This window comes from Nerophis lumbriciformis, linkage group LG08 (assembly GCF_033978685.3).
Source record: "Nerophis lumbriciformis linkage group LG08, RoL_Nlum_v2.1, whole genome shotgun sequence".
In the NCBI taxonomy this organism is placed as follows: domain Eukaryota; kingdom Metazoa; phylum Chordata; class Actinopteri; order Syngnathiformes; family Syngnathidae; genus Nerophis; species Nerophis lumbriciformis.
In genome coordinates this window covers 12230892-12258282 of record NC_084555.2, presented here as the reverse complement: position 1 = coordinate 12258282, position 27391 = coordinate 12230892, and the positions used below count along the sequence as shown (strand labels likewise).

The 27391-nt window shown below is 40.9% G+C and overlaps 2 protein-coding genes across 5 annotated transcripts; both read right to left on the bottom strand.

Moving 5' to 3' along the window:
- Positions 1-52: 52 nt before the first annotated feature.
- On the bottom strand, positions 53-18172 carry selenon (selenoprotein N). Of its 4 annotated transcripts, none has more exons than XR_009815999.2 (13): positions 17728-18148; positions 17184-17301; positions 16982-17112; positions 10019-10231; positions 9826-9950; positions 9621-9758; positions 5722-5803; positions 5456-5644; positions 5280-5385; positions 4287-4399; positions 4012-4113; positions 1374-1609; positions 53-1276 (listed from the first exon to the last, which is right to left on the bottom strand). XR_009815999.2 is itself a non-coding variant. In XM_061968296.2 (13 exons), exons 2-13 carry the CDS (start codon positions 17911-17913, stop codon positions 1436-1438), a joined length of 1677 nt encoding a protein of 558 aa, XP_061824280.2. In that variant the 5' UTR covers positions 17914-17933; positions 18030-18172; the 3' UTR covers positions 53-1435. The 4 variants fall into 4 exon arrangements, 3 of the variants coding, with proteins under 3 accessions (XP_061824280.2, XP_061824281.2, XP_061824279.2); XM_061968296.2 differs by having other exon boundaries at positions 53-1609; positions 17728-17933; positions 18030-18172; XM_061968297.2 differs by having other exon boundaries at positions 53-1609; positions 17728-17954; positions 18030-18152.
- A 2510-nt stretch (positions 18173-20682) lies between these two features.
- znf593 (zinc finger protein 593) lies at positions 20683-27321 on the bottom strand. Its single transcript, XM_061968291.2, has 4 exons — positions 27135-27321; positions 25317-25546; positions 21408-21470; positions 20683-21333 (listed from the first exon to the last, which is right to left on the bottom strand). Exons 2-4 carry the CDS (start codon positions 25514-25516, stop codon positions 21207-21209), a joined length of 390 nt encoding a protein of 129 aa, XP_061824275.1. The 5' UTR covers positions 25517-25546; positions 27135-27321; the 3' UTR covers positions 20683-21206.
- Positions 27322-27391: the final 70 nt, after the last annotated feature.

Below are 27391 nucleotides of genomic sequence, written 5' to 3'. Positions count from 1 at the left end.
CATTCTGCATTTTAAAGAGAAAATATTTCTCCAAAATGACTACAAGCACAAAAATATATATTTTTTGATTTCTCAGCTAAACTTAATGTTTGCTCTGTGTGATATGATTACACTAAACCAGGGGTCGGCAACCCGCGGCTCTAGTGGCTCTCTGGAGCTTTTTAAAAAATGTATGAAAAATGGAAAAAGATGAGGGGGGGGATTTATATTTTTTGTTTTAATATGGTTTCTGTAGGAGGACAAACATGACACAAGCCACCCTAATTGTTACAAAGCACACTGATTGTATTAAACATGCTTCACTGATTCGAGTATTTGGCGAGCGCCGTTTTGTCCTACTAATTTTGGAGGTCCTTGAACTCACCGTAGTTTGTTTACATGTATAACTTTCTCCGACTTTCTAGGACGTGTTTTATCCTTTTTCTGTCTCATTTTGTCCACCAAACTTTTAACGTTGTGCATGAATGGTGAGTTTTGTTGATGTTATTGACTGTGTGGAGTGCTAATCAGACATATTTGGTCACTGCATGACTGCAAGCTAATCGATGCTAACATGCTATTTAGGCTAGCTATATGTACATATTGCATCATTATGCCTCATTTGTAGCTATATTTGAGGTCATTTAGTTTCCTTTAAGTCTTCTTAATTCAATTTATATCTCATGACACACTATCTGTATGTAATATGGCTTTTAATTTTTTGCGGCTCCAGACAGATTTGTTTTTGTATTTTTGGTCCAATATGGCTCTTTCAACATTTTGGGTTGCCGACCCGTGCACTAAACAGTGTTACTTCACAGGTTATTGGCGTGTAAAAAAACGGATTTATTGTGTCCTGTACAACGAAAAAATACAGAATCACAGTGTTTCGTGTCAAATAATCCAATTTAAAGCAGTCATAGATTGCATTTTTTTGTGACCGGGAGAAAAAGAGCAATAACTTCGGTGTAATTAACAGCTACATGTTTGCTTCTTGAAGCAGGCAACTTGTTGCACTCTGCAGTCAAAATGAGTTACAAATTGTAGGAAGTATTCTTTGGCGTAGTGAATTTCCTCTAATTAACTCGATTCGTGGTCGATGTTTAACTTTGTGTGCCGCCAACTGATTAAAAAGACATTTCCTGCTGCTTCTGTCCCCCAGAGGCTGGACTTAGACATTTCCTCCAGGACGCCTCGTCAGCGGCAATCATCAGGCCCTGCCCGGCCCGAGGAAGAGCTTTCAGGCAGAACCGTCACAAACGGCTGAGAAACGCCTAGGAGGGAGGCTACGCCGCCACTGGGTGACACATTAGCAAACATGGTGCGCAAAAGGTCAACGCTCCCCGTTTGTGTGCTTTTATGATAATAGCAGCGTTCAATGCGTCACCACTTACATTTTGGAGGATTCTACTCAGTTCAATTATCACAGGAGTGACTGCACGTACACACGCACACTCTACTCTGCCAGATACTGCTTGGCCCTCTCCAGTCCCTCCTTCAGGAAGCTGATGTAAGTGGAGGTGGAGGGATCTTCAAACCCTCCAGAGAAGCTGAAAGTGTTTCCCTCCCCCTCCTGTTCAGGCTTCATGGCCGTCTGGTCCAGGAAGAAATTAGCATTAATGTGATGGACCTAAAACAAAACAAAAAAGCATCGGAATAAGTAAATTATTTTGTGTAATCACTAATGTGCTTGGTGTCAACATGCTATAGCGTAAATTCCATGTGGCGAGACAGAAAGCCCTAATTTATCACTATTTATAGCGGTGACGTGCGGTCACTGGAGGCCCCGCCTCACCTGCCATCATGGAAAGAAAAAAAAAGAAAAAAAAAAAATTAAATTGTTATATGTATCCAGTGATTATACTATAAAGTTATTTTCCATTTAACTTAACCAGTTTTAGATTATTTTTATTCAAAATCGCTGAATTTTCACATTTGCCGTTCAAATACTGAGAAGAGACGGTGCGGTGAACAGCAGCCAGTTGAGGCACGTCACTGCGTTGTGCCTCAACATGGATTGCGGACTCGGCTAACTGCTGGTCTGCTGTGCAGTGAGACCGTATTGCTATATGAATTATATTATACATTTCCATAGTTTAGTTAGCTGAGGTATATAATGTACAGTGTATTTTGTCAACAACTGTATGTGTGTAACGTATTTCTTGTGCTGAGCAATCATAAAACTGCTGCGAAGACGCACTGTGTGAGGCTCGCAGTAATCTCGCCTCCTGGTGCCGGTTAATGCACCCCGTCGCAGACTGCACCCCCCGACGGGAGCGCCACACCAACCAAAGCCCACACCCAAACCCTCCACCTGCAAGACCAAATCCACCCAAAAAAAGTCACTTAACAAGAAGCCAAAAAGTGCAAAAACAACAATGCTCGCGCCGGAGGAGCCGTGAACGACTGCACGGACACAACATTAGGTACACATGCAGACTGCAGCACGGATGTCATATTTCATTCATTCACAACTCCTCCAACACGAACACAACTGTTCCCGCACTTATAAGTAAAGGTAAGACCATAATAACGTTTTTTTTAATTAAATGTGCTTTTTTGTGTGCTACAGTTTGTATGTGTAAAGTTAAAATTAACTTAAAGTACCAATGATTGTCACACACACACTAGGTGTGGTGAAATTTGTCCTCTGCATTTGACCCATCCCCTTATTCACCCCCTGGGATGTGAGGGGAGCAGTGTGCAGCAGCGGCGCCGCACCCGGGAATAATGTTTGGTGATTTAACCCCCAATTCCAACCCTTGATGCTGAGTGCCAAGCAGGGAAGAATGCTGGTATGAGCTTTTAAACATCACCCGTTAACTGCTGCGAATCAAATGGTGAATAAGATACTCTTTAGGGTTCATATGTTTGTAAATCTGACTGTGATGAAGTCAGTGCCTCTCCAGCCAGCAACCTCACCGCACGTCACTGATTTATAGGTTTTAGACATGCAATAAATGAATTTCCCTAAAGTAAGAATAATTTACAAATCAATTATTTTCAAAATGAGATTAAAAAAAACTTGACCATTTAAATACATTTTTAAACATAATGAAACATGAAATCACACCCTTGAGTCACATTTACACTTGTTTAATCCAATATACTGTGGGTAAGTAGAGTATTCAGACCCCTTAAAATGTATCACTCTGTTTCATTGCAGCCATTTGCTAAAATCAAAAAAGTTAATTTTATTTCTCATTAATGTACACTCCACCCCCCATCTTGAGAGAAAAAAAAATGAAATGCAGTATTTTTTGCTAATTTATTAAAAATAAAAGACTCAAAAATCACATGTACAAAACCCCAAACCAGTGAAGTTGGCACGTTGTTTAAATCGTAAATAAAAACAGAATACAATGATTTGCAAATCCTTTTCAACTTATAGTCAATTGAATAGACTGCAAAGACAAGATTTTTGGATTTTAGCAAAAAGCTGCAATGAAACCAAGTGAAACATTTAAAGAGTTCTGAATAATTTCCAAACCAACTGTCGTAATGCTGACTGAGGCTTAGCCACAATACTGAACACTGATTGGTTTGGTCTCATCTTGTGACAATTACTACTGTGGTATTGATATTTATAGTTCATTTAGCTATTATTATGCTCGAAAGACCTAATTTAGGGCGATTGTTGAATGTATTTCGACATTTACTAATTCCATGCTTAAAAACTCACTCCTGTTACCGAAATAAGCCATCTTTGGCTTAAGACCCTTGCACAAAAAATGTAATCAAGCTGCCCGAAATAAACCAATATACTTAAAAAAATAAAAAAAAATCCCATCCAGTCACTCAGTCAAATCATATTGCTCATGTACATTTATACATTTTGAGTAGGTCAATAAATGTATTACCATATTTAAAGTTGAAAAAGAGACATTTTATGTTTTGTACTTTTTTTGGTACTACTTTGTGAGGACAACAAGTGAATGTATTTCATTTTGGAATAAGGCTCTAACACAACAAAATGTGTAGAAAGAGAAGCGCTGTGAATACTTTCCAGATGCACTGGAGGGGACTACTTACTATTGTTCCATTCGGCAGTGCGACCATCATCTCCACAGGGAACGTGTACTTCTCAAGGTGCAAGCGAGCCCTTTCACTCAGTGTGGGGCTATGCTCATCATCCTGGATTGGAGCAACACACACATTACATTTCAATATTACAAAGACAACACTTTTACTTCTATTTTAATGAAATAAAAAAGTAAATAAAAAATAAAATACATTTATAAAAACAAAAAATAATTAAAAATGACATGACTATTAAACCATCTGGGATCTTCTGCGTGTTTTTTCACCTGCATGTTCTCCAGCTCTCTGACCAGAGACCAGCTGCTCACAAAGCTCTGGTTGAGCAGAGCCAGCACGGGCGAACTTTCCAGAACAGTCTCCCGGAGAGTTCGCCCGGAACCTGCAATTTTTTTTCAAGAAAAAGATTGTAAAGAAAGGAAAGAAATCTGTTCCAGGGTTGAACTAAAATGGTTCACATATTGTGTTTAATATGTGTATTATCAGATTCAGAGTTGAATAAAGACAAGACATTTACTGTAATTTCCAGACCGCACAGCGCCCGTAAATATAAGCCGCAACCACTTAATTTTTTGGGATAGATTTTATTTTGCACATATATATTCCACAGGTGTACCCTTTGAAACATAAAATATTTACTAACCAGAAAAGTCACTTAGCACTAGCTTCATCTTCCTTCTGTGCGCTGAAACCATTGAAGTAGTCTTCTTTGACTCAAAATTGCTTTATGTTCTCAGCCTTGCTGTCACTTTCGTATTGAGTAAAATTCGCCTCTGAGGTTTTGCAGTCTTCTGAAACACGAAGCTGGCCAGCCTTTCCAAAAGCTGTTGCTTGACACCGTGCCACGCTGTCAGGATCCACTGGCAGACTTGCGCAAAAGTTGCTCTGCGCACTCAGCCAGTTTTTGTGAATGATTTAATGCCGTTTGTCATCCGAGACATTCATTTTCCTTGTGGAAATGTCATGATGATGGTGAGTCCATAACGCGTTTAATGGCTGGCTTAAGTGCGTTTGCTTGAACAATTTCATTGGTCCAACGTGACCCGTTTTGCAATTTTATTGTTCTGATGTGACAGGCTAAATGTATTAACAGCATGAAGCTCGGGGGGAAAAAATCCATGAATTAGCCCCAGCAATGTATACACTGCTGGGTTCAATCAAACGTGGGAAAAAAGTTGTAGCTTATAGTCCGGAAATTACGGTAAGTTTAGTTTGAGAGAGTTACAACAAGCATTCAAATGAATTTCATTCAATTATGTCACCTCAGCAGGACTGGTCATCTAATGCTCCCCAAAGCAGAATGGAATGCACTAGCTTTTTCTCTGCCTCGGCTCGCTGGAAGGCCTCAGAAAAAGGCAAGTAGGACACCTTTGGACACAGTGGAAAGCTGTCTCAGCTTGTAGCATTTTAAATGGAACTCATTTGTAATCATACTTACCTTCTTGAAGGGGTAAAGGGTGACCTCCAGGCGGCGGGTGGTTTCTTGACGATTGATCTCTGTTGTCCAGTTAATGTCCTCAAAAACAAACTGGATAGGTTCGGTGTCGCCGCCTCGGCTGTCGATGACGTTACCCTCCTCGTCCACGATGACGGAGGGGGTGGATGGGCCAGAGGACTGCAGCTCCAGCTGTAAAACACAAGACAAAGTGAGAAATTAAACTAAATGTGATGTTAAAAAAGTAAAAGGCTTGTTTGCAACTCTACCTGCGGTAGGTACCCAATGTCCACCTCCATGTTGCTGCTCTCACTGGCACCGTACAGCCACTCCATGTCCACATTTAGAGACCTGTGACGAAAACAATACAAGTTCCACTAAAACTGTTGCGGTATCACATAGAGCAGTGTTTTTCAACCTTTTTTGAGCCAAAGCACATTTTTTGCGTTAAAAAAATGCGGAGGCACACCACCAGCAGAAATCATTAAAAAAACGAAACTCGGTTGACAGTAAAAAGTCGTTGTGGCAATTGTTGGATATGACTTTAAACAATAACCAAGCATGCATTGTCTCAAAGTAGGTGTACTGTCACGACCGGTCACATCACACCCTGACTTATTTTGCCTTATTTGCTATTTTCCTGTGTGTAGTGTTTTAGTTCTTGTCTTGCGCTCCTATTTTGGTGGCTTTTTCTCTTTTTTTAGTATTTTCCTGTAGCAGTTTCATATCTTCCTTTGAACAATATTTCCCACATCTTACTTTGTTTTAGCAATCAAGAATATTTCAGTTGCTTTTTATCCTTCTTTGTGTGGACATTGTTGATTGTAATGTCATGTTCGGATGTACATTGTCTTTGCTTCACAGTAAGTCTTTGCTGTCGTCCAGCATTCTGTTTTTGTTGACTTTGTAGCCAGTTCAGTTTTAGTTTAGTTCTGCATAGTTTTCCCTAAGCTTCGATACCTTTTCTTAGGGGCACTCAGCTTTTGTTTATTTTTGGTTTAAGCATTAGACACCTTTTTACCTGCACGCTGCCTCCCGCTGTTTCCGACATCTACAAAGCAATTAGCTACCGGCTGCAACCTACTGATATGGAAGAGTATTACACGGTTACTCTGCCGAGCTCTACACAGCACCGACATTTAACAACACATAATTTGCAGATTATATGTACTGGTTTGCAAAAAATATTTTTAACCCAAATAGGTGAAATTATATAATCTCCCAGGGCACACCAGACGGTATCTCACAGCACACTAGTGTGCCGCGGCACAGTGGTTGAAAAACACTGACAGAGTACCAGTCAAAAGCGTTGAGACACTTTCGCATATTCAATATGAATGCAAGATCAAACTTTTGACTGGCACCACAGGATACTTACACATTTGGTAACCTTTGTGCACCCTAAGGGACCAAACGGGCATTACATGAGTTCCTTATGTTACATGATTGCACAGTTTGAAGGTTAGTAGTCAGAATTTTTTCAGAGGGGTTTTCAGCAAGTTTTTTAAAATGTAATTATAATGTTGTTCTACCAGGATAAGAATAAAGCACACACACTTTCTCTGAAAAAACTTTCGGCCACAATGACTCCTATTATAACTGCTATTTTTCAACTGACTGTAGTCATGGTGAAATATTATGCTTTTTCCATGAAAACCGGATGAATCTCGCTCTTTCCGATTAAAAAACAAGAAAATATTGCTTTGGTGTAAATTGCGCCCGATAAACACCAGATAGTGCCAGAAAACCATAAGCGCAATTCTCAAGATCTTTGATGAGCATAAATGAGTTAACTGGATCCTAAGAGTAAGCATGTGTAGTCAATCTTAAGGTTGCACAAGGGTTAAGATCAAATTAAAAGACTTAAGACTTCTAAATGGAAAATTAATCTTGGCAAAAAAAAGACAAACTATGACAACTTAAAACTGTTTTATCTAATAGGTTTAACTTACTATGAATGCACACATTTGGGGAACAGCAGGGTTTATTAAAACAATGTCAACGTATGACGATATGATAGGGATGTAATGTTATCAAAATCTCACGGTACGATATTACCACGGCATTAAGGCCACAGTGCGATATTATTGTGGTATATGTCCAAAAAATAAAGACTTAAAAATGCCAGTGTGTAAAATGAAGTGGCAGGAATGTTTAGGATAAACACACTTACTGTAATTGAACACAAATGTAATGCTAAAATGTCCTAATCATATTCATTACTACAAACATGAATTTTTAAGTGAATATAATAGTGCAGGAACACCCACTGTTTCAAGCAATTTTTATTTTTTTTTAATTACAGTTGATGTCCTTAAAGTGACAATGTAAACATCCGGTGTAAAACAATAATGTTCACTTTAGTGTCTTTCGACTTTTACTTTCTGAGAATCAGTGTCCTCCACAGTGGACATGTTTATATCAGTCTGAAAAATGCTGTTTCTCAGGAAAGTTAACTAACAATTGAACTTTTAATAATGTAAATACCTCAATAACTGATGTTTGACTTCATTGGCTTCAAATATCTTTTCTGGGACAGTTTATAAGATGGCAACTTGTCGTCCCCGCCCCACTGAGATCCCGGGAGAGAAAAGGGGTGAAAAATTGGATGGATGGATGGAGGATTCATAAAGTAGTTTTTCAGTGTACTCGTATTTTCCGCGATGTACAGTTTTTTGGGTGATTTCCCTTCACGTACTGTGACGTGACCGGCTGGCTTTGTTGCCTTGGAAACGCTCCAGAAGAAAGTGGTGCACTTTGCTTTGGAGAAGGCAGACTTTCTTACCGCCACCAAAGAGGTTGTTTTCACCAGGGTTTGCTTGTTTCTTTGTTAGCAACATAACTCAAAAAGTTCTGAACAGATGTTGATCAAATGTCCGAAAACAACAATTCCTCTCATCTACAGCGAGCACACTTCACTTCCTGCTTACAGTTTTCCACGCCCCCACCTTGCCGTTCCCGCGTTGCGCAAATGATTCTAGGAGATGTAGTTTGTTTTAAGACCTGGCAAACGCTAAAGTGCCAAGAAAAAACTACACACCAAGTTTTTGTTTGGTACTGTCAGGTGTCACAGTATTTGTGAAGACTTTGAAACCGAAATACCGCGGTATCTACAATACCGTTACAACCCTACAATATGACATTACACTAGGAATGCTTACGATGAAAACATAAGCCAAATAAATCATAATGTTTACACAGGGTATTTCCAAATAATTTGTGTAAATTTAAAATCCATCCATCCATCCATTTTCTACCGCTTGTCCCTTTTTGGGGTCGCTGGAGCCCATCTCAGCTGCATTCGGGCGGAAGGCGGGGTACACCCTGGACAAGTCGCCACTTCATCGCAGGGCCAACACAGATAGACAGACAACATTCACACTCACATTCACACAGTAGGGCCAATTTAGTGTTGCCAATCAATATTCGGATCCAATCTAACTACTCTAATTGTTTCCATGATAGAAACGAGTTACCACCAGTTTACTTTTAAAAAGTACGTAATATAATGAGTCGGTCTTTTAAACAGCTTTTTGAGAGGAACAGCGAAGAACACCACTGCTCTGACGAGATGTGCAACACGCGTGAAAGTGTTTGGGGCTGTATCGAGTCAACTGGGGAGGTGCGAAAACCAGGAAACGGGGTTAGAAAAAGCAGGAAAATTACCTACTTCATGGACAGAAAAGCAAGCTCAAATAAGCAACTACTAAAAAAAACGCAACCTGTGACTTACAAGATTTGCATGCCAATTTTTGCATCAGGCACCTGACTGGGCATTAAGGGTTCCTTTGGAAGCCATATTAAGAGGTTTCCAGTTAGCAGTTATTTACATTTGGCTTCTTTATGCTACAACTTACAACTAATAAAATTGTGGTTAAAAATACATGAAAATGGATGAAGACATTTCACTTGCTCGGACTCATTTCAAATTTTGTACCTCTCTTTGGAAAATTCCAGACATTCTGGACTATTTAGGGCTTTAATAACCAAAAGGTTGTATTTATGACTTTTTAATAGCCTGCGGAGACCTTGTGGAACTATATGTCACTCAGCCTGTTACAGGACGAGTCAAAAGTGAACAAACACTTTATAATGTTATTAAATGACAAGTTGTGTCCAAACTTTTGAACGACACTGTACGTCACTCAGCACAACAGTGAGGTTTTACCTGTCACTCGGGACGTAAAGGTGGAAATTTCGCACGTGAGAAGCGTCCTTAGCGATCACGACGTTGCCGGTAAATTGGCCCGGCGTGAACCAAAAGGGAAAGTTTGGCACGTCATTGAGCTGGAACTCTGCGTGAATCCTATAAATATTCAGAGATGCACAGGTTCAAAGGTCAAATGTGTATGTTAAATGGTATGTCTCCTCACCTGAATACAATGTCATAATAAAAGTCGTTGCTGGCACGTATGCATGCAACAGTGCCCTGAGGTGCAAAGCGAGACTTGATGAATGGTCGAGGGTGAAACATACTCAGCAGCGAGTGGATGAGAACCTGCAGTAGGAGAAGAAAACAATGTAAAACATTCCTTCTACCTTTTTTTTTTTCTTTTTCTTTAATACCTCTTTGCCCTTTGGTGTGGGAGGGTGGTAGCGATTGTTGGGCAAGTACCCAGTAAAGATGTTAAGCTCACTGGGGATCACCCACCACGTGTCTCCAACCTCCATCTTGCCTTTAGGGGGGAGAAAGACCCTGAACTGGCTGGCGAAGAAGGATGAATAAGGGACGGTTGGACTCTTCCATGAGCGCAGACCACTCAGGCAGCTGTGAGAAACCTATAAGACAACACACACTATGTCAGCGAACCTTCAAACTTCATTGAGAACACACACACACATAGGTGTGTGTGTGTGTGTGTATATATATATATATATATACATATACATATATATATATATATACATATATATATATATATATATATATATATATATATACATACATATATATATATATATACACATATATATATATTAGAGATGCGCGGTTTGCGGGCACAACCGCGGAGTCCGCGGATTATCCGCGGATCGGGCGGATGAAATTAAAAAAAATTAGATTTTATCCGCGGGTCGGGTCGGATCGGGTCGGGCGATTGAAATAAAAAAAAATTAGATTTTAAATAGATTCAGGAGGGTGGCAGTTAAACCAATTCGGAAATATATATATACATAGTTAAATGTTGTTACCCACATACGAAAAACGAGCAGGCACCTGCTGCATATGCCACAACAGAAGAAAAAAAAAGAAAAGAGATGGACACTTTTACGGAGCGGAGAAGGGACGCCTCGCCGGGGTCCGGGACCGAGGCCCCTTCCCCCGAGAGGGCCCCACCTGGAGCCGTAGCTGAGGCGATCCGCGAGAAGGGCCCGACGCACGTCCAGGGTCACTACCGCGCCCACCGCACCGACACCCTGCCTCGTCCGCCTTCGCCGCGGCCGGCGTCACGCGCAGCAGGTAAGCAGCTTACCTGCCCGCCACCCCCGTGGCCGGGGGCTCGTAACAGGGGTCACTCCGCGCGCTCCGCCCGCGCAGCTTACCTGCCCGCCACCCCTGTTGCCGGGGGCGCGTAACAGGGGTCACTCCGCGCGCAGTGCGCTCACGAAAGGGGTGGGGCTCACCCTGGTTGATATAGAGAGCAGGACGGTGGCCATGGAAGTCGGAACCCGCTAAGGAGTGTGTAACAACCCACCTGCCGAATCAACTAGCCCTGAAAATGGATGGCGCTGGAGCGTCGGGCCCATACCCGGCCGTCGCCGGCAGCGAGACGCGCTTGGAGGTGCGCTCAGCGCGGCTCCCATATGATTGCGCACTGGTGTGCGTCTGGGTCGTGACAGCGTGGCACGCGAAAGTCTGTGCTGCATTGGATCAGTCTCCTTTCTTTAACAGGCAAAAGCTTTATAACCTCACCATACCTGCCAACTTTTGAAATCAGAAAAACCTAGTAGCCAGGGTTCAAGGGCCGCAGGCCCCGGTAGGTCCAGGACAAAGTCCTGGTGAAGGGTTCAGGGCTTCGCCCCCCGACGCAAAATGATTATTAGCATTCAGACAGGTTAAAATGTTGCTAAAACCATCACTTTTCTATCAGTCACAGTGACTTTTCAAAACAAAAATATTACAGCAAAAATCATATGGGTTGATTGACATGTTTATTCTGTAAGCTAACTTCAATAGTTTGAAATTATTTTGACAGTCAATGCCAGTTATCCTGTCAACCTTTCACAAGACTTCAATTTGTTAATTGAAAGTATAAACAGTATAAACACTTTTTACAGTAAACAAATGGTAAAACAGTACTAAACAATTCCATTAAAAAAAAAATTGGTGTCATTAACTTTCTGTCCAAGCTTGTATAATCTACTGCCTTGTTCAATTGTAAAAAATATTCTGTGCCTAAAATTCACATTTCTATCACAATTATCATACTGTAAACATGGTAAGCTAACTTCATTAAAATTAATAGTCCTGTCAATAGCATGGAATTACAATTCAAATGTAGTTTTTTTGTAAGCCTTTCAAAAGAATTCAAAATATGAAAAATTAATGAAAATTAATTGAAGCCATCAGACACTTGAAAAGTTGCACATCACATCTCTAATGTAATCATTTGAACTTTTCAACAGAAATAGCACTGCAAAAATATTAAGGACATACTTCTGTATTTTGGTAGTTATGCTGTCAACATTTAACATGATTTGTTCAACTTGGACTTGAAAGCATAAATAGTATAAACACTTTTAACAGTATGTCGTGCTGTGAAATACAGCCGACAGGATTGCGCACCAAACACGAAGCAAGGCCAAAGCGCATGCGGTGCAGGAGAACAAAGGACTTCTTTCATTTAAGGTTTGTGATAAACCATCAAACTCATTCGTTAAAAGGACTCTATAGTAATTAAAAGCGAATTTTTCTGGACATTATCATGCAAGAAAAGTTTATTTTTGGGACCGCGATCTCCGCGTAATGATTTTTAAAGGTTGCATTACAAACATTTAACTGTCCCATGTGATCAGCCAGTGCGATTGGAAGTCCATGCTCAATTATTGCCTCCGTAAATAAAACTTCGGCATTTATCACATCCAAAGAATCTGTTTGGGCGACGAAAAACGTTGAAAGTTTTCCACTTGTATCGCTAGCAACGGCATTAGACTTGTGTTTTTTTGTCCCAAAGTGGTCTTTTACATCGCTAATTCCTCCGTGTCCGATCGAAAAATCTTGTCTGCACAAGGTGCAATTCGCGTAGTTTTCACCCTTTTTTTTTTTTTATTAATGAAAAACCGTATTTTTTATCACTGCAACCGTAACCCGGAATAGGTTGATGAAAACCGTACGAATTACGGGAAAACCGGAGTAGTTGGCAGGTGCCTCACTAATGCCTTGCATCGTCTATACTAGATATAACGGGCGGGTGCAGGCGGATGGCGGGCGGGTGCAGTTCTGATCAAACGTTACATCGGGTGGATGGCGGATGGTTGACGACTTTCTGATGCGGTTGCGGATGAAATATTTGCCTATCCGCACATCTCTAATACATACATATATATCCATCCATCAATTTTCTATATATATATACACAGGTAAAAGCCAGTAAATTAGAATATTTTGAAAAACTTGATTTATTTCAGTAATTGCATTCAAAAGGTGTAACTTGTACATTATATTTATTCATTGCACACAGACTGATGCATTCAAATGTTTATTTCATTTAATTTTGATGATTTGAAGTGGCAACAAATGAAAATCCAAAATTCCGTGTGTCACAAAATTAGAATATTACTTAAGGCTAATACAAAAAAGGGATTTTTAGAAATGTTGGCCAACTGAAAAGTATGAAAATGAAAAATATGAGCATGTACAATACCGTACTCAATACTTGGTTGGAGCTCCTTTTGCCTCAATTACTGCGTTAATGCGGCGTGGCATGGAGTCGATGAGTTTCTGGCACTGCTCAGGTGTTATGAGAGCCCAGGTTGCTCTGATAGTGGCCTTCAACTCTTCTGCATCTTCCTTTTCACAATACCCCACAGATTTTCTATGGGGCTAAGGTCAGGGGAGTTGGCGGGCCAATTTAGAACAGAAATACCATGGTCCGTAAACCAGGCACGGGTAGATTTTGCGCTGTGTGCAGGCGCCAAGTCCTGTTGGAACTTGAAATCTCCATCTCCATAGAGCAGGTCAGCAGCAGGAAGCATGAAGTGCTCTAAAACTTGCTGGTAGACGGCTGCGTTGACCCTGGATCTCAGGAAACAGAGTGGACCGACACCAGCTGGACTGCTGCTGAGTGGTCCAAAGTCATGTTTTCTGACGAAAGCAAATTTTGCATTTCCTTTGGAAATCGAGGTCCCAGAGTCTGGAGGAAGACAGGAGAGGCACAGGATCCACGTTGCCTGAAGTCTAGTGTAAAGTTTCCACCATCAGTGATGGTTTGGGGTGCCATGTCATCTGCTGGTGTCGGTCCACTCTGTTTCCTGAGATCCAGGGTCAACGCAGCCGTCTACCAGCAAGTTTTAGAGCACTTCATGCTTCCTGCTGCTGACCTGCTCTATAGAGATGGAGATTTCAAGTTCCAACAGGACTTGGCGCCTGCACACAGCGCAAAATCTACCCGTGCCTGGTTTACGGACCATGGTATTTCTGTTCTAAATTGGCCCGCCAACTCCCCTGACCTTAGCCCCATAGAAAATCTGTGGGGTATTGTGAAAAGGAAGATGCACAATGCCAGACCCAAAAACGCAGAAGAGTTGAAGGCCACTATCAGAGCAACCTGGGCTCTCATAACACCTGAGCAGTGCCAGAAACTCATCGACTCCATGCCACGCCGCATTAACGCAGTAATTGAGGCAAAAGGAGCTCCAACCAAGTATTGAGTATTGTACATGCTCATATTTTTCATTTTCATACTTTTCAGTTGGCCAACATTTCTAAAAATCCCTTTTTTGTATTAGCCTTAAGTAATATTCTAATTTTGTGACACACGGAATTTTGGATTTTCATTTGTTGCCACTTCAAATCATCAAAATTAAATGAAATAAACATTTGAATGCATCAGTCTGTGTGCAATGAATAAATATAATGTACAAGTTACACCTTTTGAATGCAATTACTGAAATAAATCAAGTTTTTCAAAATATTCTAATTTACTGGCTTTTACCTGTATATATCAGAGGTGGGTAGAGTAGCCAGAAATTGTACTCAAGTAAGAGTACTGTTACTTTAGAGATTTATTACTCAAGTAAAAGTAAGGAGTAGTCACCCAAATATTTACTTGAGTAAAAGTAAAAAGTATGTTGTGAAAAAACTACTCAAGTACTGAGTAACTGATGAGTAACATACACACTCATATCATATATATATATATATATATATATATATATATATATATATATATATATATATATATATATATATACTGTATATATATATATATATATATATATATATATATACATACATACACATTGATATATACATACATATACATTGATATATACAGTATATAATTTATTTGTATTTATTTTGCTGTTTTTGTTTACATGTTAAAGGTGTTTTAATGAATATACATGCATGTTTAACATATAGATTCCTTTCTTTCATGAAGACAAGAATATAAGTTGGTGTATTACCTGATTCTGATGACTTGCATTAATTGTACGGTAATCAGACAGTCGTGATGATAACGTCCACGTTTTCAAATGGAGGAGAAGAAAAGTTCCTCCTTTCTGTCTAATACCACATGAAAGTGGTGAGTTTTTGGCATCTTAGTTGTCCAGCTTCCATATTCGTTTTTATACACTTTACAAGAAATATATTGGCGTCAAACTCCGTAGCTTGCTAGCTTGTTTGCGCTGGCTTTCGGAGACTCTTATTTTGAAAGCGCAGGCGCGATGGAGCGGCACTTTTATTGTGAAGACAGGAACGTCCTCATGTGCGGTCAGTTTTTAGGCTTTTGACGGGATGTATGGTTGGAATGAAAAAGTATCTTTTTTCCTTCACACTTTTGATTGATTGATTGGAACTTTTATTAGTAGATTGCACAGTACAGTACACATTCCGTACAATTGACCACTAAATGGTAACACCCCCATAAGTTTTTCAACTTGTTTAAGTCAGGTCATGTGACCACCTGGCTCTGTTTGATTGGTCCAACGTCACCAGTGACTGCATCTGATTGGTGGAACGAAGTGAAACGTCACCAGTAAGGCAGGCACTTTGAAGGTCTGTCTGACAGACCAAAACAAACAAAGCGTGCATTAACAGATCGATAAAAATTAGTAGCGAGTAGCGAGCTGAATGTAGATAAAAGTAGCGGAGTAAAAGTAGCGGAGTAAAAGTAGCGGAGTAAAAGTAGCGGAGTAAAAGTAGCGGAGTAAAAGTAGCGTTCCTTCTCTATAAATGTACTTAAGTAAAAGTAAAAGTATGTTGCATTAAAACTACTCTTAGAAGTACAATTTATCCCAAACGTTACTCAAGTAGATGTAACGGAGTAAATGTAGCGCGTTACTACCCACCTCTGGTATATATATATATATAAATAAAAGCTACCAACTGGCAAGACAAAGATACTGATATTAAAGACTTCCAGTCCCAACTTAGCCACAAACTTTGCGAGGTAATCACAGCATCTACTACACTGTTCATTGTGCTAAAGATAAAGACATGGCTGCACAGCAACCAGCAGAATGGCACTATTAAAATTATTCAAGCTTCTACATGAAAGCTGCTGTTTAGTTTACGTAGTGGCACTTAATTGTATCTTCCACTTGTGTTACTGTGTTGTTTTATTGTAAATATTATATATATTTTGTTATAATTATTTAACACTTATTGTTCTTCTCATTGTCGATTCTCGAAACAAAAAACTATTCACTAACTAGCAAATAAAGCAAAATATAGAGTAATACATTACCGTAAATTCATCTTTACCAAGTCAAGATTTACACAAATACAACTAAGAAATCCGTCATCTCTGTAGCCATCTCAATATGTTTTATATTAACTAAATGGAATGAATCTAATAAAATAATACAAATGAATGACGCAATAAAAAAAAACATGTCTTATCTTAAAATATATAAAATAAATTACATTAAAAATAAATGTTCTGATATAGTCAAGAAAAAGTTAATTTTACATGTTTTTATAGTGAATTTAATTTTAAAAAATTCACGCTTATGTTTTTCTTGTTCTAGGTTGCGGGGAAAAAACCCTCACTAAATAGCAAATGAAGTAAAATATACAGTAATACAATAAAATCATGTTTACCAAGTCAAGACTTACACTCATACAATAAGAAATGTTTTGCCATCTCTGTATCAATCTCAATATTTTAATTCTAATTAAATGGAATCATACGAGGTTCTTTTCATTGTTGCTATCGATGTTTACTGCAGTGTGTTAAGTGCAGGGCATGAAGAAACATGTCCACATACTACGATTTTGAATGAAACATGGTCGTAAATGGGGTACAGGGTCAAATCAGTACAAGTATTTTATTAGATTATGTTAACTGTCCCATTCGGTGATCTTACCCCGAGGAAGCCATCCTTGCTTTTTGTCATAGAGTCCAAAAGCAGAGGCTTCATCTGAGCCTCTAAGGTTAACATCTCTCCATTGGGGTCTTCAATCACGTCCTCCTCAATGTCGCCTGGAGGAATAATCCCTGTGGAAAAGGAGTAGGGTGCTATCATTTATCATTGAAAGGTGAAACATTGGGAGTTCATCTAGATTTACCTGTAAGTTTCTCCACAATTGGTTTAAACTCCTCTGGGCTGAGATAGAGATCATGGTTGGCGTCCAAGGAGGAGAAAAGAAAAAGCCCCTCAGGACCCAGAGTTCGAACGCTCTCCTCCTAACGGGGAAGACAAAACCACGAGACAAGCTTTTGTCTACTTTCTGTAGACAAAACAGCACACTTTTTGCACAATAGTGGAACAGTGGCGAAGATCCAGCTGGAGGCCACGGATTCCATGCATGTGTTCCATCCAGTCAGCTGCTGATTCCCAGCTACACAATTGGTAGTGGTGGACAAATACAGAGACCCACTAAATGCCAAACAACTGAGTTTTAACAGCTGGAATTACTGAAGGCACACCCTGGCTGCTTGTAAACCCACAAGGAGCTGGAAAAGAAGCAGATGTGCTGCCTTTTTTCTGGGTCTAGTCTCACTAATATAGGTAAAGGTGTTTAAATGCGCAGTGTTTACTTTGCATTAAGCACAAATTACTGTAGTTAAGTTTATCAGTAAAAAAAATAAAAATAAAACATTTCCGCTTACATGTCGCTTCAGGAGCTGTGCATCTTGATAATACTTGATCCCCCAAGCCAGAAGGGGTACTGCAAGAACCAGGAGCAGAGTACACATCCGTGTGGACCTCCAGGATCCAGAGCACCGACGCTGCAGTCTGTTTTGCCCATCATAGCGCACCTCGTTGCGGATCGTTTTGTCCACGTCTGCCGCCATCCTCGACCTCCGCGTCGCCTCTATTTACACAGAGACATATTCTTCCAAAAAAAAAAAAAGCTAGCACATTCTTTGTCTAACGTCGAGGTTAGGCTGTTCAAGTGCGTGCTAACTACCGGCTGTTGTGCTGTCTTAGACGCCGGAGAAGAGCGTCCTTTTCCGGGTGTTCCGTTCCCACTTCCCAGGCGACCGCAAGCAAATTAGCGGCGCATCTACGGGAAGTTTCGATGAACATGTCAAGTGAGCGAGTGAACCCAGAAAGTAGATGTGTACGGTTTCAAAGTAAAACTCCATGTGTGCATCCGCTACAGCGATGCAACGCGTACACGTTGTTTTATTTTGACAATAGTAACCGGAAGTGTTAGCAAAGCCTTTTCATTAAAAAAAAAAAAAAGATCTGTTTTTCCGTTTATGTTCGATGAGGAGTGTATTTCGGTGATTAGTTTTGGTTTCTTTCCAGGAAAATCTGCGGAATAACTACAATGATAGTTAGCTAGCCAGATGGGCTATTAGATTCAATGGTTTGCAATCTTTTGCCCTCTGGAAAGAAACGTTAATATGTTCAACTTTCAATGTACTGTACTACTGTATGGCAGTACCATTCAATCAATCAATGTTTATTTATATAGCCCTAAATCACAAGTGTCTCAAAGGGCTGCACAAGCCACAACGACATCCTCGGTACAGAGCCCACATAAGGGCAAGGAAAAACTCACCCCAGTGGGACGTTGATGTGAATGACTGTGAGAAACCTTGGAGAGGACCGCATATGTGGGTACCCCCACCCCCCCACCCCTCCTCTAGGGGAGACCGAATGCAATGGATGTCGAGTGGGTCTGACATAATATTGTGAGAGTCCAGTCCATAGTGGATCCAACATAATAGTAAGAGTCCAGTCTATAGTGGGGCCAGCAGGAAACCATCCCGAGCGGAGACGGGTCAGCAGCGCAGACGTCCCCAACCGATGCACAGGTGAGCGGGGAGAGGGGAGCAGAGGAGAAAAGAAAAGAAACGGCAGATCAACTGGTCTAAAAGGGGGGTCTATTTAAAGGCTAGAGTATACAAATGAGTTTTAAGATGAGACTTAAATGCTTCTACTGAGGTAGCATCTCTAACTATTACCGGGAGGGCATTCCATAGTACTGGAGCCCGAATAGAAAACGCTCTATAGCTCGCAGACTTTTTTTGGGCTCTGGGAATCACTAATAAGCCGGAATTCTTTGAACGCAGATTTCTTGCCGGGACACATGGTACAATACAATCGGCAAGATAGGCTGGAGCTAGACCGTGTAGTATTTTATACGTAAGTAGTAAAACCTTAAAGTCACATCTTAAGTGCACAGGAAGCCAGTGCAGGTGAGCCAGTATAGGCGTAATATGATCAAACTTTCTTGTTCTTGTCAAAAGTCTAGCAGCCGCATTTTGTACCAACTGTAATTTTTTAATGCTAGACATAGGGAGACCCGAAAATAATACGTTACAGTAGTCGAGACGAGACGTAACGAACGCATGAATAATGATCTGAGCGTCGCTAGTGGATAAAATACAGCGAATTTTAGCGATATTACGGAGATGAAATAAGGCCGTTTTAGTAACACTCTTAATGTGTGACTCAAACGAGAGTTGGGTCGAAGATAATACCCAGATTCTTTACTGATTCGCCTTGTGTAATTGTTTGGTTGTCAAATGTTAAGGTGGTATTATTAAATAAATGTCGGTGTTTAGCAGGACCGATAATCAGCATTTCCGTTTTCTTGGCGTTGAGTTGCAAGAAGTTAGCGGACATCCATTGTTTGATTTCATTCAAACACGCCTCCAGCTGACTACAATCCGGCGTGTTGGTCAGCTTTAGGGGCATGTAGAGTTGGGTGTCATCAGCATAACAGTGAAAGCTAACACCGTATTTGCGTATGACGTCACCTAGCGGCAGCATGTAAATACTAAAGAGTGCAGGGCCAAGAACCGAACCCTGAGGAACTCCGCACGTTACCTTAACATAGTCCGAGGTCACAATATTATAGGAGACGCACTGCATCCTGTCAGTAAGATAAGAGTTAAACCACGACAAGGCTAAGTCTGACATACCAATACGTGTTTTGATACGCTCTAATAAAATATTATGATCGACGGTATCGAAAGCAGCGCTAAGATCAAGAAACAGCAACAAAGATGACGCATCAGAATCCATCGTTAGCAGTAGATCATTAGTCATTTTTGCGAGGGTTGTACAACAGTTATCGATTATTTTAATTGAGTAATCTATCGTTTACTTTGATTAATAGGATGAACCATAATGTATAGATTAAATCTGTAAATTAGGGAAACGTGTTGAAATCAATGTTCTGTTTGCCTTAACATAAATTACTTTTTCTATGCACATCAAAATCACCAAAAATTATTTCCGGTCGCGGCACCGCTGCTGCCCACTGCTCCCCTCACCTCCCAGGGGGTGAACAAGGGATGGGTCAAATGCAGAGGACACATTTCACCACACCTAGTGTGTGTGTGACAATCATTGGTACCGGTACTTTAACTTTAACATTGAAATGTGCACATTTAACGTGTATGCATTAATTAAATAAAAATGTGGGATCTCAGCCGAGGATGTCGTTGTGGCTTGTGCAGCCCTTTGAGACACTTGTGATTTAGGGCTATATAAATAAACTTGACTGATTGATTGAAAACATCTCCGCCACAGCAGCCACACAGATCAGGGCACCCACACACCACCGCTCTATTGCAGTGGTGCGAAAAAAACACGTCTGCATATTAAAAGCTTATCAGGATTTATTAGTTACAGGCACGTAAAAGCAATCAGAGTTTATTGTACTTTCACAGTGTTCCTGATATTTAGATATGCAACACTACATATGATCTAGGCATATCTATGAATGTTATCATTCAGCCAGGTCGTTGTTATCTCAGGGCATTCAATCGATCACCATTGGACTGTTTGGTTTGTCTTGGAAGACGTTTCGCATCTCATCAGAGTAGGCTTCATCAGACTTAGATTGGTCAGATCGAGACTAGATCTGACCAATCTAAATCTATGAGCATAAATTCATAGAGATGAGAGGGGAAACGTCTTATAAGACAAACCAAATAGTCCAGTTGCAATCGATTGAATGCCCTGAGATACATATGATCTAGTATAATACAGCATGTTGTTAATTCTGAGGACAGCCAGCTGGCTACAAAAGTATATGATAGTGCCACGAAAACATTCTGCAGCACTTACGACACTGTGACGAATGGAGTACTATACTATTTCTTTGTGTCAGTTCACGTGGGTTTCAGCTCATGTCTTCTTCCACATCCTGTGTCTTCACCTCCACTTTTTTGTGAGGGATGTAAGAGCCCATCCCTGCTGCCCTTTCTGCCTCTTCCTGGGTGTAGGGTTCTTCCCTCAGCTTTTTCAACCTGGTTGAAGAAAGATATTAAAGTCCAGGTACATTATTGTCATTATTTGAATGCACACAAAACTGCCATCTTACCGGTTTTTGTGGACTTTAGTCTTGAAATGGTCTTTCAAAGATTTCAAATCCACAAAGTATCTCCTGCAAAATGAGACATGTCAGCCAACATTCTGCCATTTCCAGATTAATTACTGGCTACGTCGTCTATTTAGGTAAATACCATACTGACCCAAATGGAAGACTTTTTTTTCCAATACAAAAAATTAAGTTTATAATCAATCGAGACAATTTCTACATTCGAACGAAAAGGTGGCATAAAACATACCACATACCCCCCAACAAGCCAGAGCTTTTCTTATTGTCACCCACTTTACATCCAGGCCACACATAGTCCTACTCCCAAGGAGTTATTTTAAGATAGCTAATTTTAATATAACTGTTGATCTCAGAAAAAATTATCTAATTGAAGTCAACCAGTTTTCAACATACTGTAATCCCTCATTTATTGCTGTTAATTGGTTCCGCTTTTAAATGAATTTCCGCAAAGTAATTATTTTAAATCAAATATTTCCATAGCTAAAGCCTAAAAAACCTGTTTACGGCCTGATAAATAAGTTTTTTAAACTTAATAGAGCCCTCTAAACATTAAATAACACAGACAGAGTCACCTTTACACTTGTTTAGTCCAATATAGTAAAGTTGTCTGAGGCTGAGCCAATCAGTGGCCATGATACTGAACAGCGTGCTCTGATTGGTTTGGTCTCATCTAGTGACCAATAAGACTGTTCTATTAATATTTTATGATCATTTTGTCATTTTTATACTTAAAAATGCATCATTTAGGCAAAATATATGGTTTCAAAATTGGAAAAATAAATTTGTGATATAGTAAAGCCGCAAACTTTGAAGCGCAATGTGGCGAGGGAAAAAGATTAATTTTGTCTACTCATAAACAAGTTCTTGACAAAGTGGGGTCGTCTTATATTTGGGTCAATACAAATAGACGCCACCTTATGTCTTCCACTAGATGGCGATAATCTGCCTGTGATTCTTCAGACTTCTCTACCACAATGCCCAATGCCTGTGGCGCAGACATGACATCTGTAAAGACTATGTTTAAGGTGGAGTTTGAGATAGTGCTGTTGTATGAATCGTTGAGAAAAAAACAAAATGTGACAAATTCTCCAAAAAAAAGTGCACCTGTTTGCAATGTGGAAACAAAAATATAGCAAGACGTTGGACAGACAGCTGTTAGAGCTTGGTGAACTATACAATAAAATATATTTACACTAGGGCTGCACGATTAATCGACATTGAGGTTTCATTTAGTGCTATAACGTTTTTCTCGTGGTATAAGGGCAACGTGACTCGGTTGATAGAGCGGCCGGCCAGCTACTTGAGAGTTCCAGGTTCGATCCCCGTTTCCGCCATCCTAGTCACTGCCGTTGTGTCCTTAGACAAGACACTTCACCCACCTGCTCCCATTACCACCCATCTGCTCCCATTACCACCCACACTGGTTTAAATGTAACTTAGATAATTGGTTTCACTATATAGGGCGCTTTGAGTCACTACGCTATATAAATATACTTCACTTCACATTGTAGTATGGTGTTTTTACTAAGTATAATAGACATAGCACACTCTCTTCAGTTAAGTAAATAAATTCAGTCCACAAGCTGTATCACTCACTACGTTTCCATGCACTAAATTAGTCTAATTTGTCAAATAGTTCTGTTTTTGGTATTTTCCACACGTATATGTGTGAAGTCCAAGTGTTGATGCACTCCCTCTATTGCGACTATTGGTCATACGCAGTATGCCTCCCATACACCAGGGGGGCGCTTATTTCCTTTTAGCGTGGTTAATTTATTTATTTTCACTAGGCGTCTGTGGCTTCTGACAAGTTAACAGCCTTGCTCTATTGTGATGTCCGCTGTGATATTTACAAAGTTTAAAAATACATTACCTCTCTAATGGCTATGCTGATTTAAATGGCAAACAGCATCGAGAAATAATCTTAGATTGCGCTACTACTAAAAATGTATCAGAGCTGATGCAGGTCCGGATTAAAGAAAGACCGACGGCAGAGCGTTTTTTCTAAGGAATTTTTAGACCGAGAATCGTGTAAACAAAACTTTTGAATGTCTCCGAGTTCATTCATTAGGCAGCAAAGGCTCTGTAGATTGATGGAAGGGGTTTTAAATTCGAAGGAAAATAATTGTCTTTGCTCTAACTGATACTGTTCCAGATGACCTTGTTTGCTATTTTTCTGGACTATTTTGCCAGTTGTGTGGATTACAGAGTTATTGTTAATCATTTTGGAAATGCTGCGTGAAGAGGTTCGTGTACGCTTGACATTATCTACCGCTTGTCCCTTTCGGGGTGGCGCGGGGGTGCTGGAGCCTATCTCAGCTACAATCGGGCGGAAGGCGAGGTACACCCTTGGACAAGTCGCCACCTCATCACAGGGCCAACACAGATAGACAGACAACATTCACACTCACATTCACACACTAGGGCCAATTTAGTGTTGCCAATCAGCCTATCCCCAGGTGCATGTCTTTGGAGGTGGGAGGAAGCCGGAGTACCCGGAGGGAATCCACGCAGTCACGGGGAAAACAAGCAAACTCCACACAGAAAGACCCCGAGCCCAGGAAATGAACCCAGGATCTTCGTATTGTGAGGCACATGCACTAACCCCTGTTCCACCATGCTGCCACGCTTTATTATTTTCCTTCTAATTTATAATACGTGCTTCATTCTCTTTCATATTTTATTCGGGAGTGCGAATTAAGCCGGCCTTCAACATTTCCTTAGCTACCTTTTTAAATAAATCTCTTGTTTTCATTACAATTGTTACGGTTTTTATTGGATGGTATCTGCTTGCGGGTTATATCCATACTTGCCAACCTTGAGACCTGCGAATTCGGGAGATGGGGGGGTGTGATTGGGGTGGGCGTGATTGCGGTGGCGGGGTTGAGGTGCATGCAGCATACCCCTTCCCCTTCGAGCTGTCCTGGATGAAATGAAATTCTTTTTTTCCAATCATTTTGGAACTTGCAAGCGTATTTCTTCTTCTTACTCATCGTCGCCATGTCTCTTCTTCGTTCTTCTGCTTCGTCTCCTTCTTGTTGTGTGTGCAGTTGTGCACTGAGCTCCAAAAGCCGTAGATGTTATTGTAGTGTCCCGGAAGAGTTAGTGCTGCAAGGGGTTCTGGGTATTTGTGCTGTTGTGTTTATGTTGTGTTACGGTGCGGATGTTCTCCCGAAATGTGTTTGTCATTCTTGTTTGGTGTGGGTTCACAGTGTGGCGCATATTAGTAACAGTGTTAAAGTTGTTTATACGGCCACCGTCAGTGTGAGCTTTATGGCTGTTGACCTAGTATGATTTGCATTCACTTGTGTGTGTGTGTGTGTGTTTGAAATTAACATTATCATTAAACCAGTTAAAAGATCATACAAAGTGTCAGCATTTCTTGACATCTTCGAGTAAAGACCATTGTTAAACCCGTCCAACGCTACATTGTTATGTGACTGGGCCGGCACGCTGTTTATATGGAGGAAAAGCGGACGCCTGGACAGCATGCGGCTGTTAAGGGGTGAAGGTTTCAGGTGAGAAAGGACGCTAAAGGCAGTGCCTTTAAGGCACGCACCCAATATTGTTGTTCGGGTGGAAATCTGGAGAAATGCGGGAGAATGGTTGCCCCCGGGAGATTTTCGGGAGGGGCACTGAAATTCGGGAGTCTCCCGGGAAAATCGGGAGGGTTGGCAAGTATGGTTGTATCCCGCGCTTTGAGACTGGCGCATGCACGACACTGGTTTCCAATCGCATAATCCAGGTGTGTTAGTCCGACTTTAAAAAAAAATACGAACACGATCGGATTAAGGTGTTTCCATGGACTGTAGGAGGCTCACTTGGAACCAAACTATTTGAGAAATCGGACTAATTTAGTGCATGGACACGTGCTGGATGTAGTACACTCACGCGCAGTGTAAACAGTAGTGCTGGGCACATCCTGTCACATCGAAGTCCACTTCCTGCTTGAGAAGTTTGGCTGCAGTATCTGGTTTCATGTCTGAATGGATCTGGTCCAGGTCTTTGGTCCTGCGCTTGGTCTTCCACGTCTTTGCGACGTTCTTCTTCCTGCCATTGTTGTGGTTTCTGGTCTGTTTGGACTTCCCCATGGTAGACTGGTGGGATGTAATGATGAGCAGCTGTGATTGTAAGATAACATGAGGGTTATTTATAGTGGCTGTAATTCAATCCACGTTGATTGATTGAGATTTGTATTAGTAGATTGCACAGTACAGTACATATTCCGTACAATTGACCACTAAATGGTAACACCCGAATACGTTTTTCAACTTGTTTTAAGTCGGGGTCCACGTTAATCAATTCATGGTAAAATTCATGGTCTTCCTTAAAGGCCTACTAAAACCCACTACTACCGACCACGCAGTCTGATAGTTTATATATCAATGATGAAATCTTAACATTGCAACACATGCCAATATGGCCGGTTTAGCTTACTAAAGTGCAATTTTAAATTTCGCGCGAAATATCCTGCTGAAAACGTCTCGGTATGATGACGCCGGCACGTGACGTCACGGATTGTAGAGGACATTTTGGGACAGCATGGTGGCCAGCTATTAAGTCGTTTGTTTTCATCGAAAAATTCCACAGTATTCTGGACATCTGTGTTGGTGAATCTTTTGCAATTTGTTCAATGAACAATGGAGACAGCAAAGAAGAAAGCTGTAGGTGGGAAGCGGTGTATTGCGGGCGGCTGCAGCAACCCAAACACAGCCGGTGTTTCATTGTTTACATTCCCGAAAGATGACAGTCAAGCTTTACCATTGGCCTGTGGAGAACTGGGACAACAGAGACTCTTACCAGGAGGACTTTGAGTTGGATGCGCAGACGCGGTACCGTGAGTAGCATGCAGCTGCGGCTTCCAAACATTTGATTGCTTGCCTGTACGTGCGTGCCGCTATGTGCATGTCACGTACGTAACTTTGGGGACTTAGGGGAAATATATGTGCTGTATGAACATTTGGGGAGGTGAACGGTACTTTGGGCTGTGGGATTGAGTGTGTTGTGCAGGTGTTTGAGTTGTATTGGCGGGTTATATGGACGGGAGGGGGGAGGTTTTTGTTATGCGGGATTAATTTGTGGCATATTAAATATAAGCCTGGTTGTGTTGTGGCTAATAGTCTTGTGTTTATTTACTGTTTTAGTCATTCCCAGCTGAATATCAGGTCCCACCCGCCTCTCACAGCATCTTCCCTATCTGAATCGCTCCCACTGCCCTCTAGTCCTTCACTCTCACTTTCCTCATCCACGAATCTTTCATCCTGGCTCAAATTAATGGGGAAATCGTCGCTTACTCGGTCCAAATCGCTCTCGCTGCTGGTGGCCATGATTGTAAACAATGTGCAGATGTGAGGAGCTCCACAACCTGTGACGTCACGCGCATATCGTCTGCTACTTCCGGTAGAGGCAAGGCTTTTTTTATCAGCGACCAAAAGTTGCGAACTTTATCGTCGATGTTCTTTACTAAACCCTTTCAGCAAAAATATGGCAATATCGCGAAATGATCAAGTATGACACATAGAATGGACCTGCTATCCCCGTTTAAATAGGAAAATCGCATTTCAGTAGGCCTTTAACGTTTTCTAACAACGCTGGATACATTGTGTCGGCTGCTTTATAATACAATATACACAAAAGCAACCCTTGGAGACGGTTTTCGCTGTAATACAACTCTTGTTTCCATGCTTTCCTCGTGTCATGTCTACTTACCTTTCACACGTACTGCCCGGAAAAAACAATCTACTTCCGGGTGAGTGAAAGGGGAGGGCGCGTACAGTACCACTAACTTCCTATAGAGGACGTTAAACACCGTTAGTAAAAAAAATAAAACAATAACGTCGCTGATTCTAGAATGATCAATTGAATACCCTAGATAACTTCTATAATGTGTCGAATTTAATTCAAACGTATGATTAATTTGTTGTCGAATGCCATAGTCAAGCGGTCAAATGACGCAACAAATAACC